This window comes from Euprymna scolopes, chromosome 9 (genome assembly GCF_053919585.1).
Source record: "Euprymna scolopes isolate OS-2025 chromosome 9, ASM5391958v1, whole genome shotgun sequence".
NCBI classification, from domain to species: Eukaryota; Metazoa; Mollusca; class Cephalopoda; order Sepiida; family Sepiolidae; genus Euprymna; species Euprymna scolopes.
Genome location: NC_136490.1, coordinates 86,582,147 through 86,598,716, shown reverse-complemented (window position 1 = coordinate 86,598,716; position 16,570 = coordinate 86,582,147). Strand labels below are relative to the sequence as shown.

The window sequence follows — 16,570 nt, the reverse complement described above, 5'->3', positions numbered from 1 at the left end:
TATGGGTGCGTTCAAAATGAATGTTTCTATTTAGAGAACAATTGAACCATGATACTTGACTTTAAAATAGTCAAGCTATTATATAAATTCAATTCAAGCCTTATATAAAAATAATGCCATTATATAAAAATAATGCCATCATATAAAAATAATAGGCGCTACTTTCGTTGGTATAGCAAAATTCAAAAATCAAAACATTGAATTTCAAGTAAAACTTATAGTATCTACTTAACTGTCATGTCGCAGTAATGGACATATCCAAAAATTACGAAAAAACAATGAGGTAGAAAATTAATTATTAATGAAAACAGATTTCAAATAAAATTGGCCAAAGATTATCCTAGTTTTCAGAAAATAATTACGGCACTTATTATAATTTGAACGCTCCAGTTTAATTTTGTAGCAAACTCAATAATTGCCTCAAAAAATTATTTTTGTAGCGTCTACCCCGGAACTAAAATTTGACAGAGACTTTTGAATTGTCACCGTTTCCGGAGAGCTCTAAAAAAGAGGACAAAAAAAACCATGGCGCCAAATTCGAGTGCCCTCTCTTCCTCTTTCGCTCGCTGACCCTTGAGGAGTTAACACGCACTACTGCTGTGTCTGTCACATGTGCGCGACACGCGCTATGCCAGTTCTCATAATGAAACCAAAAAAAACATTCTTCTTACCTTTCCACGCCACTTTTCACTCGAACGGCTATCCCAAAGAAAATATTTAATTTATCTTTTCTTTTCGACTTTACGCCAACAAAGAGAACATTTACCCAGTCAGTAAAGATTTCTTTCTTTTCTACAGACACCAAAGAAACCACATGAGTGTGATACACAAAAGGGTAAATAAAATTACACTTCTTTTAATAAGCCAAGTCTGACTATTTATTTTCATTAATTTTTCTGAATATTTGTTTTTTATTAATGTTTATGAAAAATTATTTTTAAGGAGCTGTTCGTCGTTTTGCCCGGCGAACAGCTCACTTCACTGGTGACCCCTTTTCGTCAGACTTTGGTAGAACACGCGAGGAGCTAGACATTCCCAATTCAGCAGTTTAAAGACTTTCAAACTAAGTTTTTCTCAACCCAGGCCAGGGTGGCAAACCAACCATGGATAGTGATACCATATCGGCGACAACGGCAATACAGGCCGTTCTTAAAATTCCGCCTTTCTGGACACATGACCCGACGTTGTGGTTTGCCCATGTGGAAGCTCAGTTTTTCACTCAGTGAATTCACAGCGAATTAACTAAGCTGAACCACGTGGTGGGCGCATTCAGGCACGAAGTGATGGCTGAAGTCCGCGACTTGATAATGGCACCACCAGGATCTATTTCTTATGACACTTTTAAGTCGGAGTTAATCAGAAGAACAACCGACTCCCAACAAAAGCATCTCCGGCAACTGCTGATCGAGGAGGAACTCGGTGACCGAAAACCATCCCAATTACTGAGACGGATGAAACAATTAATGGACGAAAGCGTACTACAGCCGGACATCCTCAAACAATTATTCGTTAGTAGGCTGCCGTCCAGTATTCAGATGATACTAGCGTCTTCCAAAGACACCACCTTGGTCGAGGAATTGGCGGAGTTGGCAGACAAAATCATGGAAGTAACGGTTTCAGTAGCCCCGGTGCACGCACAGGCACCAGAGGATTCCTTTCCCGAAACCTCAGGCACCTCCACATATATCCGCCAAGAACTGGAGAGACAAGCCCAACTAATCCAAAACCTGAGTGACCAGATTTGTGATATGGAGCTCAGACCAAGCAGATACCCGCGTCCGAGCGGACAGGACCATTCTCGACCACGAAGTAACAGTCGAAATGGTGACAGGCTGTGTCGATTCCATGCATGTTACGGTGAAAAGGCTTTCTGATGCCACAGGCCTTGCTCTTTCATGAAGAACGATAAGCAAGTGGGAAACGGCCAGGCCAGGCCAGGTGGTAGGGGCGACCGATACCCCTGGCAGAAACCACATTTGTCGCACCCTTTACGTCACAGACAAGAACACTGGTACACGATTCCTCGTTGATACCAGTGCAGAAGTCAGCATAATCCCCAAGGAACTGTTGAAAGAGAAACGTACCCCATCGACTTTCTGTCTACAAGAATCACTCATCTATTCTGACTTTCGGAGAAAAGTCGTTAACATTAGACCTGGGATTCCGACGCACCTTCCAATGGATTTTTACTATCGCGAAGCTGCCCATTCCAATTTTAGGAGCGGATTTCTTGCATCATTTTGGCATACTTGTGGACGTCAAATGCGGCAAATTAATCGACAATAGCACTGGACTTACCGTGCAAGGGAAGATTAATAAAAAGATGACGATAAGCCCGGTCATATTGAAGGATGCTATGGACCCATACACAGACCTCTTAAAAGGTTTCCCTAATATAACTCGTCCTGTTTTTAGCAACGACAGGGTTACACACGATGTTACCCACCACATCCAGACCAGAGGACCTCCTGTGAGCGCGCGCCCGCGAAGACTCAAACCTGACCGCCTGGAAGTCGCCAAGCAAGAATTTCAACACATGTTGAATTTGGGTATTATTCGACCCTCCGACAGTAATTGGTCATCACCACTCCACATGGTGCCCAAAAAGTCAGCAGGCGACTTGCCCCCTTGCGGGGATTATCGAGCACTGAACAGTCGCACGACTCCAGATAATTACTCCATTCCTCACCTCCAGGATTTTTCAAACTCTCTCCATGGTAAATCGATATTCTTCAAAATCGATCTCGTCCGTGCGTACAATCAGATTCCTGTGGACCCTGAAGATATCCCCAAAACTGCTATAACTACCCCATTCGGACTCTTCGAGTTTCTACGAATGCCCTTTGGACTGAGAAATGCTGGCCAGTCCTTCCAGCGATTTATAGACGCAGTCTTACGTGGATTACCATTCGTTTACACATACATTGATGATCTACTCGTAGCGAGTTCATTCGAAAGCGAACACGTGCAGCATCTACAGTAACTGTTCCATAGATTGTCGGAATACGGTGTTATCATCAACCCCAGCAAGTGTGAGTTTGGAGTCTCTTCACTTTCCTTCCTGGGACATTTAAATGATTCGGAGGGTATCCGCCCTCTCCCGGAAAAAGTCCAATCCATTGTTGATTACCCGCCTCCCACTTCTCTTCGTAAACTTCGTGAATTCCTCGGGTTGATAAATTTTTACAGGCGCTTCGTTCCTCACTGTGCCAAAATCGTACAGCCCTTAACAGGAACAAAAAGAAAAAAAATGAGACAATCACTTTGAACGGAACGGAATTACACTCTTTCAACAAAGTAAAAGAAACGTTAATGGCTGCCACTATGTTGGTTTTTCCCCACCCACACGCTCCCCTATCCCTGTCAGTAGACGCATCTGATGTGGGCATTGGAGGGTTATTACAGCAGTTTGTAGACAATACGTGGCAACCACTATCTTTTTTCTCCAGGCGACTTCAGAATGCTGAGACCAAATATAGTACCTTTGGCAGAGAACTTTTAGCCGCTTATTGTGTGGTCAAGCATTTTCACTACATGCTAGAGGGATCCGACTTCACTCTTTTTACGGACCATAAACCGCTATCGCACGCCTTGCTCGCCAAACCCAGCAAGCATTCACCCAGAGAAGCTCGTCATTTAGACTACATTTCAGTTCACTTCAAACATCAAATACATCAAAGGCACTGAGTACGTTGTCACCGACACATTATCGCGCATGCACATTGATGCCATTCAGCCTACTGATAGTATCGATCTTAAACAGATCGCCGTCGACCAAAGAAATAATGAGGAGTTGAATAACTTGCTACATTCTGAAAGCCTATCGTTCAAACAGGTTCCCATACCCTTTTCTAGCGAAGTGATTTGGTGTGATATCTCAACCGGACATGAGCGCCCTTATGTTCCTCCCAAACATAGGCGAGCTGTTTTCTCTCAGCTGCACAGCCTATCACATCCTGACATCCGCTCTACACAGAAGTTGGTGACGTCTCGTTTTATATGGACAGCCATCAATCGAGATATACGCGAATGGACCAGGAGTTGCATACCTTGCCAAAAGTCTAAAATTCATAAGTACATTAAAAGCCCACTTTCGACCTTCTCAACCCCTGAAGCTCGCTTTCAGCACGTCCATATAGACTTAGTGGGCCCACTCCCACCCTCCAGAGACTGTACATATCTGCTGACTTGAATTGACAGGTTTTCGAGATGGCCTGAAGCCATACCCATTAAAGATACTTCTGCCGAAATTGTGGCCAAAGCCCTTATCACACACTGGATAGCTCGTTACGGGGTGCCTAACACCATTACAACCGACAGAGGTAGACAATTCGACTCTAATCTCTTTTCGGAACTGTCTCACCTACTCGGATGTAAACACATACGCACTACTTCATACCATCCGGCAGCAAACGGCATAATTGAGCGCTTTCACAGGCAATTGAAAGCGTCCTTGAAAGCATACTCCGACCTTAACAGATGGATGGAATACCTTCCCTTCGTTCTCCTAGGTATTAGGTCCACCATCAAAACGGACATTGGTCTAACCCCAGCTGAAATGGTCTACGGAGCCTCACTGACCTTGCCTGGGCAGATGGTCACACCTACCAACCCCGAACGCATGCCAGACCCGGCAAATTACACCTCCCGTGTAAAGGATTATATGGCAATACCTTTCAACATCACGCCAAGAGCACAAAATGTACACACGCATGTTCTCAAGGACATGAACTCATGGACCCACATGTTCGTCCGGAATAGTGGCGTGACTACCCGCCTTCAGTCGCCGTATTCCGGCCCTTACAAAGTACTCAAGAGATACCCGAAATTCTTCATAATTGAAATTAACGGCAGACGTGACTCGGTCAGTGTCGATCGCTTAAAGAAAGCGATTTTTGACGATGATGTCACACACATGCAGAAACCAAAGACTACAGTCCGTTTCGACGACCCCGACTCATCGAGCACGACCATTTCTACCAGGTCGGGTAGACGCATTCAGCGCCCACACCGATTTGCTGTTTACACTCAGTGACATTCTGTTCTCCTTATCGACATACTGTCTAGTAGGGGGGTAATGTAGCGTCTACCCCGGAACTAAAATTTGACAGAGACTTTTGAATTGTCACCATTTCCGGAGAGCTCTAAAAAAGAGGACAAAAAAAACCATGGCGCCAAATTCGAGTGCCCTCTCTTCCTCTTTTGCTCGCTGACCCTTGAGGAGTTAACACGCACTACTGCTGTGTCTGTCACATGTGCGCGACACGCGCTATGCCAGTTCTCATAATGAAACCAAAAAAAACATTCTTCGTACCTTTCCACGCCACTTTTCACTCGAACGGCTATCCCAAAGAAAAATATTTAATTTATCTTTTCTTTTCGACTTTACGCCAACAAAGAGAACATTTACCCAGTCAGTAAAGATTTCTTTCTTTTCTACAGACATCAAAGAAACCACATGAGTGTGATACACAAAAGGGTAAATAAAATTACACTTCTTTTAATAAGCCAAGTCTGACTATTTATTTTCATTAATTTTTCTGAATATTTGTTTTTTATTAATGTTTATGAAAAATTATTTTTAAGGAGCTGTTCGTCGTTTTGCCCGACGAGCAGCTCACTTCATTTTCATTAATAATTAATATTCTACCTTATCGTCTTATAATTTTTGAATATGTTCATAATCGTGACATGACAATTAAGTAAAAACCATTAGTTTTACTTTAAATTCAATATTTCAAATTTCACTATTATAACGAAGTGTCAAATAATTTTATAAAATCAACAATAGGTTCTCTACAGTGCAATGTAAACTACAATGTATTGTGGACTAAATCATTTTGGGTAGGTATGTGAAGCTACATTTCAGTGCACCATGGCAGGTCCCCAACTAGAGCAAGCAATCAATTGATTTGATTTAAAAATGGGCAATTTCACTGATTTCAATGGCAATAAAAGTGTTGGAAGTATGGATTCTCATTCAATCCCAGGCAACGCCGAATTCCATGCTAGTATATATATATATATATATAATATGAATCATTTTGAATTAAAATCTATTCAGTATTACGCATGTAATCTAACAGAAAGCACTTTGAAATTTGTAAATATTATACAATAATCGAGATTTTTTACAAGATGGCGTCTGACTGGAACTACTGTATTATGTAAAAAGGAAACTAGCTTAGCGTTAACTAAAATGAGGCAAATACTTTCATTATTCCTGAGAGCAGTTTTAATAATTTCCAGAGTAGTATTTAATAATGGCTAACACAAGAAGTGTTTAGAAAATATCTATAATAAGATTGTGGAAGGAATATTTTTATATTTTAATTTTTAAATTAATCATTTTTATAATTCACTTGAAGACTTTACTTCATTTCATTAGTCATTGTTTACACTCCAGGATTTTGTATTGCTAATGTAAGCATGAAAAAAACTTTAAAATGTCATTCTTTTATTCTATTACTATGTAATACTAAATTCATTTTAACGTTCAGGTCATAATCCTTAATGCGTGTGTGTGTGTGTGTGTTTAAGATTATTATTTTGGGTTTAAAATCAATTTAATATTTCATTAGATTAAAATCCATTTAGTATTGCATAGCAGGCCGCCAAGCATTGCCCATTCTAAAATACGCTTAAATATTATATTTAAAATGAATGCAGATTTTGCATTTATTATTACAGAGCCAATTCTCAATCGATTAATTTATTGTACCTAATATATAGTAGTGATTTCAAGAGTAAAAAATAAAATGACTTGCATGCCATCAGCTACTGTTGAAAGTCTGACAACTCTCATCTAATGATGATTGTAAATATCCCATCATTTCTTTTTCTTTGTTCTTCAAAAAAAGTTTTCTTCTCTCGATCCGTCCATTTTTCCTCCTTGGAATTTCTGCTTGTTTTTAACCTTTTCCACTCACGATGCAACATGACAAACAAGACTGCATGGCAGTTGGGTAAAATACTTGGCATGAAGGAAATTATTCTTTAAAACTTAAACTCTTTATGATGATGAAGTGCAGCAGTTTGCATTGCTGCTATGGTAGAAAGATAAGTGCCTACTAAATATCGGGGGTGCTCACAGTACTCGGTTATAGAGATGGAGGATGCAAATAGCAACAAATTTTTCTGTAGATAGTCCGAAAATTGTTGACAGAATTCAGACAATGGATCAAATTTCCAGAATATGCAACATAACCTAGCCATCACAAGTTAGTGACTGGACATTTAGTGAGTGAGTTTACGAACACAGAAGCTTAGGGAATAGCAGAAATTAGAGAGTAATGAGTGAATAAACAGTGTTCGAATTAGATAGAACTGCTAATGCTTAATGATAATGTATTGTGACATGAAAAGTGAAAAATGCAATAATTGTTGTATAATGATGATATTTGATTAAGTTGGGGGGGTGGGAGCACAGAAAATGCCTCAGTGTTGGGTGGGGTATCAACCGTAAATTGTCTGGAATAATCTCATCAAAAGTGACTGAGCACTTAAGAGACCAAATAAGCTGAAATTGTCTTGAATAATCTTGCCAAACAGGGGCTAAGCCGTTAAGAGACAAAAAGGGTCATGGACTAAAAAAAGAATTAGATTAATATTCTCTAAAATAATCTCGTTAAAAGTAACTGAGTAATAAAGAGACAAAGGAGTCATAGGACTAGGAAGAATGTTATGATAATTAGTTCAGTCAAGGCTTTCAAAGAAGTTTTAACCAAAAGAAAAATATTTGGGTAGTTGGCATAAAAAAATCTATCAATGAGCAAGAAGAGATATAAATGTTGTGACTGATATTGACAGAGAATCGAGGTTTGATGTAAGAGAATAAGAAAAAGGCTGCATGTAAAAAAAAAACTTACACAATATATATATATATATATATATATATATAAACTGTTTAAGCGTTGCCTTAAGGAGAAGTGCTTTCCAACACCCTGGAAAACCTCATCAATATGCCCTGTATTTAAGAATTCAGGTGAAAAGTCATCTCCCTCTCAGTACAGACCAATAAGCCTCCTGTGTGTCATGAGTAAGTTGTTGGAATCCATATTAAATAAAGAAGTAGTCAATCACCTCAACAGAAACATTCTTCTTAGTGACACGCAATATGGTTTCCGCTCTGCAAGATCTACAGCAGATGGGCGAAGGCCACTCAGGGATAAGGGTTATTGCTTGTACAGTAATCAATGGGATAGTATTGTAGTAATCATTAGTATTGGGGGTTTTGATAGTGTCTTACTTAAGGGGGCTGTTTGTCAGGAGTTTGTTTATGTTGGACTTGAAGACGTCCAAGTTGTAGTCAGGTGGGAAACAGGCAAGTGGCAGAGAGTTCCACTGGCGTGCAGTTCTAAGAAAGAAGTTTTACTCATGGAATCTACGTTTGGATTTAGGCACAGATAAAGATTGGGGAAAATTATTGACAGTAGTTTCAGCCAGATGGGTGTTTCTCGTGAAAGATTGGCGAGGGGGGACGAGAGATTGGAGCTCAGACGAGCACCTGCCATGGAATAACGATAAAACAAAGACAGGCTTGCAACGTCTCTTCTGTGGGAGAGAAGTTGCAGGGAAGAGAAAAGGGCATCCCCCACTAAACCACAAAGTCTATTTTGTACTCTGTCAAGGCAGGATAGGCTGTCTTTAGCAGCTCCTGCCCAGATGTGGCAGCAGTACTCCATCCTTGGACGTACTTGGCTTTTATACAGATAGAGAATTGCATCAGTAGTGAGATATCTCCTGGAACGGTAGAAGGATCCCACCATTTTCCCAGCATCCCTGGTAACAGATTTGATGTACGTGTTCCATTTTAGATCAGGAGTAAAGGTCAAGCCCAGAAGCTTGTCAAAACATGGAGCCTCTCCAAGACGAGAGCAATCCATTTTAATTGATGCCAGATGGGGATCAGAGCGTTCATGATGTAAAGATAGGGGCTTGGTTTTAGATGCATTAAAAGTAACCAGCCACGTCTTCCCCCACTGTACCACTTGCTCAAGATCAGAGGAGAGAGAATTAGAGAGAACTTTGTCATTTACAGCCTTTGATGTGTTGCCATAGATGGCCGTGTCATCAGCATAGATGTTAACGAATGATTTAAGTATGTGTTTTGGGAGATCATTGATGTAGATCAGGAAGAAAGTTGGGCCCAGGATGGACCCCTGGGGAACTCCAGAATTAATACTGTGGGCCTCTGATTTCTGCCCATCAACCACTACTCTTATGAGCCTATCAGAGGGAAATGATTTAATAATTGAGAAAACATTTCCAGTAATACCGTAGCTGGAAATCTTGTGAAGTAGGCGCTTATGCCATACCTTATCGAAGGCCTTCGATATGTCGAGAGCAATTTCCTGGAAAGGAAATCTTTATCAAGAAATTCACTAATCCTGTGTAATATAACCATTAGCACATCTGCTGTAGATCTTGCAGAGCGGAAACCATATTGCATGTCACTAAGAAGGTTGTTTCTGTTGAGGTGGTTGACTACTTCTTTATTTAAAACTGTTCTGATATGCTCCTTATGTTCCTGCACATTTTTACTCTTTACAAGAATGTCATCCAAATATGCGATTGCAAAACCTCAATCGGCAAACATTATGTCCATTATTTGCTGAAATAACGCTGGAGCTACTTTCAAACCAAAAGGGAGCCTTTTGAGTCTGAAGACTCCTAAATGGGTATTGATACACAAATACTTCGAACATTCTTCAGACTTTTACCTGAAGGTAAGCCTCAGATAAATCAATTCTGGAGAAAATTTTCCATCCATTCAGCTTTGTAAAAATGCCTTCAGGGGATGGGAGTGGATAGCTATGATCCATAAGACAGTCATTGAGGCCTGGAGAAAAATTGGCACATATCTGGGTCCTCTTATTTTTCTTTTAACATATACAGTGGGGCTTGCCTACTCAGAATAGTCAACTTTTTCGATTACACCATTTTCCTGCAGTCTCTGCAGTTCAATTTCAATATCTTCTTTTGAGGAAAAAGGCACGTTTCTTTTTTGCTTAAAAACAGGTTTCACATTTTGCTTTAGTTCAAAATTCACTTCAGTCTTAGTACACATACCTAACTCCTCAGAAAAAATCTTGGGGAATTCACTTTTTAAGACCATAAGAAAATCCTCATTTTGTTTTGGAATTTTTCTTTTCAGCTACACTGTTACAAAATGAATTTATGGGTAGCTCCCATAAATCAAATAAAACGATCCAATCAATTCTGAAAAGGCAAGAATTTATACCTGGAACAACTGACACTTTTGTAGAAAAAGTTTTTGATCCAAGGGATGCACTGTAATTAAATTCTCCCGTGAATTTTAATCTCTTGCCGGATACTCCTTTGGAAATTTTAAATGTTTTTTCTAGTTTTGGACACCCAATCCTCTTCCAGGTCACTTCGTCGATAATTGAAATATTGCTACCTGTATCCAAAAGTAGTTTCACTATGTGACCATTTATTTTGATATTGACAAATTTTCTTTTACTTCCTTGTCTCACTTCTTCTTTTGACAGCACCACATTTACTTTAGACTTAAATTTTTGTCTTTTTTTATTTTGTTTAGTTCGGCACTGGGGAGCTCGGTGTCTGACTAAACCACATTTGGTACGAGGTTGGTCTATAAAAGGGCAATTTTTTCTTAAGTGCAAACCCGCACAGCTCCAACATTCACAACTTTTTCCTTTATTCTTGCGAAATGTTTTTTGTTTTTCCATTAGGACGTGGGATGTAGTTTTCTCCTCTATCCTAGTGGTATCCCTTTTCACATTTATCAATTTCTGACATTCTTCTGTCACTTTTTGCAAGTTAATTTCTGGATCTTGCTCCATAATCAATAAAATCCTTGACCTTCGGTGCTGTCAGTCCATATAACACTTAAACATGTCAACTGACAAATCTTTTAATTTAAATAGTTCACACTGGGCGTTGATTTTACCCGCATATGTGACAATATCATCAGTTTCTTCTTTTTGCATGTTCAAGCACTTATACCTCATATGAAAAAGGCTGCCTCTTTCACTAAATATCGAGTACAAAATTTGAACAGTTTCCGAAAAAGAAATATCTTCCGGTTTCTTTGGTAAAATCAAATTCGTAAATTTTGTATTTTCCTCCATACCCAATTTCTGAAGTAGGAGTGTGATTCTTTCCTCGTGTGACCATTTTTCACATCTTTTTGTAAAAATCGTCTTGAACCTACGATAATAGGCAGGGAATGTATCACCTCGTTCTGGGTCGTATGAACAGATGTGAGACACACAAGTAACCCCATCTATTCCTCTAGAGCATCATATATCTTTCTCTACTTATGCCATCCACCTTCTCACTTGCAAAGCGAACAGAAACACCATGAATTAGGAGAAATCAATACAGTGGATTAAGGATATCTAGAGAAATTAATTTGAACATTCACTGGCCACCTGTTAAGATGTGAAAGCATAACAGGTGTCATAACAGTGGCATGACATGAATCCATGGTGAAACAAATGAGAAAATCGCAGGCTGCATATAGTAGAAATATGAATTAATGAGAAAGATTTTGTTTCATGTTTACAAAGTTATAAATTAAATGTTTATTGTTTTAAAACAATGTTTCAAGCAGCGAAGCAATAAAGCCAGATTATTATTAATAAAGAGAATTTTCAATTTGCCCTTTTTTTTTTTGTCGTGAAAGTGTGGCTTTTTCCCCTGAAAAATTTGACTTCAAACATTTTTTATAATCTGTCAATCGTCATGACAACAAAACAGACACTACAGTATATCCTACCATCGGTATCTAAATTGAGCATTGATAGTATAGTTGTGGGTACAATATACAAAAAATGACGAAGTAATGCCTGGGAGAATAGTATCATGACAAGACAATAGATACTACAGTGCCCCCACTCAAATTGGGGATTGAAACATAGTATAGTTTGGCTTCAAATTTCTATCATTAATAAATGAAGTTTTTTCAATTGCATGTCCAAATAGAGAAATAGCAAAGAAAATAGTATTGATGACAAAATCAATTGTTAGAATTTTTTCAGTTTGTTCTGTTAGGAATAAACAACAAATCTGCAGTTTGAAAGAAACATCTGCTATTGAATGCAATATTTAACCAAGATTTAAAAAAAAAAAAAAAAGTGTGTAAATATTTTTTTGTTTTTTTTTAATGTAAAATATTCAATGGGCTTATGCCAAGAGAAAGTAAAATTAAAAAATTAAACATATGGTTTTTGGATAACATCAGGAGAGAATATTCCTGGAAATATGAAATTTGTTCTGTTCATAAAGAAGGAAGACATGTTTAAAAAACAAAAAAAAAAAAAAAAAAAAACGTGTTTCAAACCACAATATCAGTGGGATTCATGGATTCACATTGTGATGTTAACTACCTACCAGTTTATCTAACCTTAACTTGAAGCTGTCTTGTGACAATATCGTCAATTGGAAAAAAATTACCAATATCAAAAGTCCATTATCCAATTGTATTTTTAAAATGTGTAATATTTATTAATATAATGAAATAAAAATCCCAGGCCTTTTTTCAAAAGAAAACGTTTGCTACTTCTAACAGGTTTTTAGAATTTCAGAATATGATTTCTCGATGGAATCTTTTGAAGTTGAAACCAAACTTTATATCCTATTATAATGTCTGTCTGTAACTGAAACTGTCACTACAGACATAATTTCTTTAACTCTTTATTTCAGATGATTTTATTTTCAAATTGTTAATCAAAAATTATATGTCTATCTACTATTAAAACTTAATGAGTCTTGTTTGTCTCCAAAGTTGACATTATCCACCAAAACAGCTGGAAGATAATTTATAAAAGATGATGTCATTCATTAAAATAGAAACTAGATGATCAGTGACCTGTTAGGTCGTGGCTACCGAGAAAGAAGGCCGATGCATATGACAGCGTAACGTCACTTCCTAATTAAGTTGTAGGTATAGACAGCTTCCGGTATTCAACCACGTGGTCATGCTAACAGGCATAAAAAAATATGGCTACCAATATATGTTACCGATTGTCCATGTATGTTCTAAAGAAAAAGAATAATTCTCCATTCTGAAAATAATTATTATAATTGCACATTTGGGATAATTTTAATCAAAATATCGTAAGTGAATTCGTGTTTGAACTTTTATTTTTATTGGAGAAAGTCGAATATTTCATTTTATTTTTTTTTTTTTACTGCAAAATAAACCCTTTTTGGGTTTGTATTACTGTACACATAGATTCGAAAAAGTTGTCAAAAAACAAATATATAACAAATAAATGTTATCAAAAGCAAGATAAGCTACTTTTCTACCAAACTGGATATATTTTTCGTGTTTTTATTCAATGTAACATGTTTATCCAGCTCGAAAAACATACATTGTTTACCGATGTATGGGAAAATTCAAAATGGCGCCCGACTCTCTCTTTAACACGGTAAGTTCGAGAAAAGGTGTTATAAATAATAAATTAGACAAATTACTATTAAAAAAACACCGAATATATGTCAACCTATGCCACAGTAATATATATTGAGCGAGTTTCTAACAGTATTTTGTCTAGTTTTGTATTTATAGCACCTTTTCCCAAACTTACCGTGATAAAGAGAGAGTCGGGCGCCATTTTGAATTTTCCAATACATCGGTAAACACAGTATGTTTTTCGAGCGGAATAAACATGTTACATTAAATAAAAACACTGAAAACATATCCAGTTAGGTAGAAAAGTAACTTATCTTGCCTTTGATAACATTTATTTGTTATATATTTGTTTTTTTGACAACTTTTTCGAATCTATGTGTACAGTAATACAAACCCCAATTTTTATATAATATTTTTCAGTCCGTTCTTTTAATAATAAATAAAACTTTTCACTGGGTATTTTCAAATATTTTAAAGTAAGCATTTTTCATGGCAGTGTTTTTTTTTTACGATTGGTGAATTATCAATATTTTAGCACGGGGCGTAATTCATTTCTTTGAAATATATTTAAAACTTCAATTTTTTGTTTTTTATAACATTTTAACTGTAAATAATTTACATGACGAGTTTGTTTTACTGTACACATAGATTCGAAAAAGTTGTCAAAAAAAACAAATATATAACAAATAAATGTTATCAAAGGCAAGATAAGTTACAAACATGCCGACATTTTTCTTTTTAAAATATATTGATAAACGTTGTATGATTTTCGAAGCGATTACACGTTTTAAAGTGAGTAAAACCACTAAAAACCTTCCCAGATAGGTAGAAGAGTAACTTATCTTGCCTTTGATAACATTTATTTGTGACATATTTGTTTTTTGACAACTTTATCGAATCTATGTGTACAGTAATACAAACCTAAAATTTAATTTAACTTGAAAATGATATTTAAAATACACGTGCGTACACTGCACAAGCACCCTTATTATTATCATAATAATAATAGTAATAATAATAAAAAAAACTGGCGTAGATGACATCAACTGACGCCACACCACACTTCAGTTGTGAAGGGTCAGGGAGGATGGAAAGACCGAGGTGAGAGAGTACTGACCAAATCTCCACTGGAAGTTTGCAGTTCAAATCTGGTACCTTGGGGAGGCATTTTGTCACCCAAACCCCAGGAAACACCAATGGCCGATGCCAACGAGAAATCAGTGACAATGGCTGTTGGGATAACATGTAATTATCTGCACAAGTGGTCAAAAGGTGGAGAACACTGGAAATCTGGGGAGACTTGTCACTTGGTCTCCATGGAACACCACAGGTTACTGCCAGTGAGCAATCACTGATGATGGCCTGTGAGACAACTAATATGCTACACATTTTGATGAAAAACATGTGAAAAAAATGGACATAGAAGAATAGAAAACCAAAACTTTAAATATAAATTTCTGTATTTAAAGTAATAGATATTTAAATATTTCAACATATAATCTTGTGGAGAAAATCCAGCTTCTCAATAAGGGGCACTCTGGATAGGAGCAAAAATAATCTCAGTCATGAAAGATTTCTCCTTCACCAACCGAAGACAGAAAAGGTAAAGTGTAGCATCAAAACAGATACTACACTGATCTTGTTCCGAAGGCCAAAAAATATTTGTTTAATGTTTCTTTAATTGTTTGTCCCCTAAATTCATAATTCAGTTTTATCAGTATTAAATTGTATATTGCTTTAAAATTACTTAATTTTACATAGATAATGTTTATATTTTATATTGTATAAAGTTCAGTTTAAGTAGTAATAGAACTGTGTTCCTTTTTCTTTTTAAAAATGTTTTATTGCTCTTTTTCAAATGGCCCTCATATAGTACTGACAGTCTGACAAATCTTACCTACATTGCCTGCAGACATTTTTCAGTTAACAGGCCTTCTTCTTACTCTTGGTGGCCGTGGTTAGGCCTTCTTCATGTAGACAGTGAATGTGTATATATTGTTGTGTAGCAGGGAGGCTCGTTTTAAGAGATGACGGGGACATATATAACAGGACACATGTACAGACATAACGATAGTGATGATAAAGGAGAGGAGACATTTATGCAGTTCTTATAACACATCTTAGAGAAGGGAAGACATTTCTTGTGATGGAGGAGATGGGACACATAACTTGGAAGGGTTTACAATGTTTATTATAAGATGATAAACACATTACCTTTTTCGTTCGTGAAGGATGACACATGCAATTACAAAACACAATGATGATTGTTTTATTCATCTGATCGACGTCAGAAATTCAAATGGTATGGCTACATTTGTTTACTCCTCTCGCCTCCAAGGGGTTCTGACTCCAACTGACTTCCTCTCTGACTAAAATCCGAACCCATAATATGGAGAAATGCCCTTTATCTATTACGTCAGAAGTGTGTTTTTCAAACCTGACCAATTTCACGTGGCTTAACTTATGTTTGTCCAACACACTTTTGACAACAAAAGAATCCTCAATTCTAAACTAACCTATTTTTAAACAATATAATTTAATTTGCATTGTTTATTCTTTTACTGACATATTTAATATTCAGATTTCTAACAGAATTAGCAATAGCCTTATTTCTAACATTCCATTTCTTAACTTTGCCTACAGGGTTCGATTCTAGGCTTATCCTAATCACATTTCCACTTATCTAATATTCTTATTTACATGGAAAGGGGACAGCCCTTCCCTGTAACAAAGATGCTTTATAAATATAAGTATGCAATATCTTGGCTTTTCACAAAGCATAATTAGATTTTTTATTCCAAAAGATAAATGGCTTTTTCTTTCATAAAAATAAAAAGATTAAATTCCTTAAAACAAACCATTTTCTTTTCATAAAAGAGAATTAAAATTATTTTGCCCAAACTTAAAGCATTCCTCTCCAAATATCAATCTCCTCTCCTAGAATAAAGATAATGCTAAAACACTAATTAACTAAAGACAGACACTGAAGTATATGGCAAAAGGGTGCTAAGTGTCAGAAGTTGTTTAACACTTTCTGCAGATTTTGACTAGCTCAACAGTGACTATGTCTCAAGTCTCAAAAATAAATATTTATGCATGGATGAGCTTCTTTACTAAAAAGCATCCATTCCAACTGTTCTCACTGAAATCAGTAATTTGGCAAGG

General features: G+C 37.0%; 2 protein-coding genes across 2 annotated transcripts; both read left to right on the top strand.

Annotated features, from left to right (window-relative positions):
* Positions 1–1,283: 1,283 nt before the first annotated feature.
* Positions 1,284–1,874, top strand: LOC145284620 (uncharacterized). The gene has a single exon (XM_080133527.1). The coding sequence runs from the start codon at positions 1,284–1,286 to the stop codon at positions 1,872–1,874; it is 591 nt and encodes a 196-aa protein (XP_079989653.1).
* A 2,609-nt stretch (positions 1,875–4,483) lies between these two features.
* Positions 4,484–5,035, top strand: LOC145284617 (uncharacterized). Its single transcript, XM_080133525.1, has one exon. The coding sequence runs from the start codon at positions 4,484–4,486 to the stop codon at positions 5,033–5,035; it is 552 nt and encodes a 183-aa protein (XP_079989651.1).
* The last annotated feature ends 11,535 nt before the right edge of the window (positions 5,036–16,570 follow it).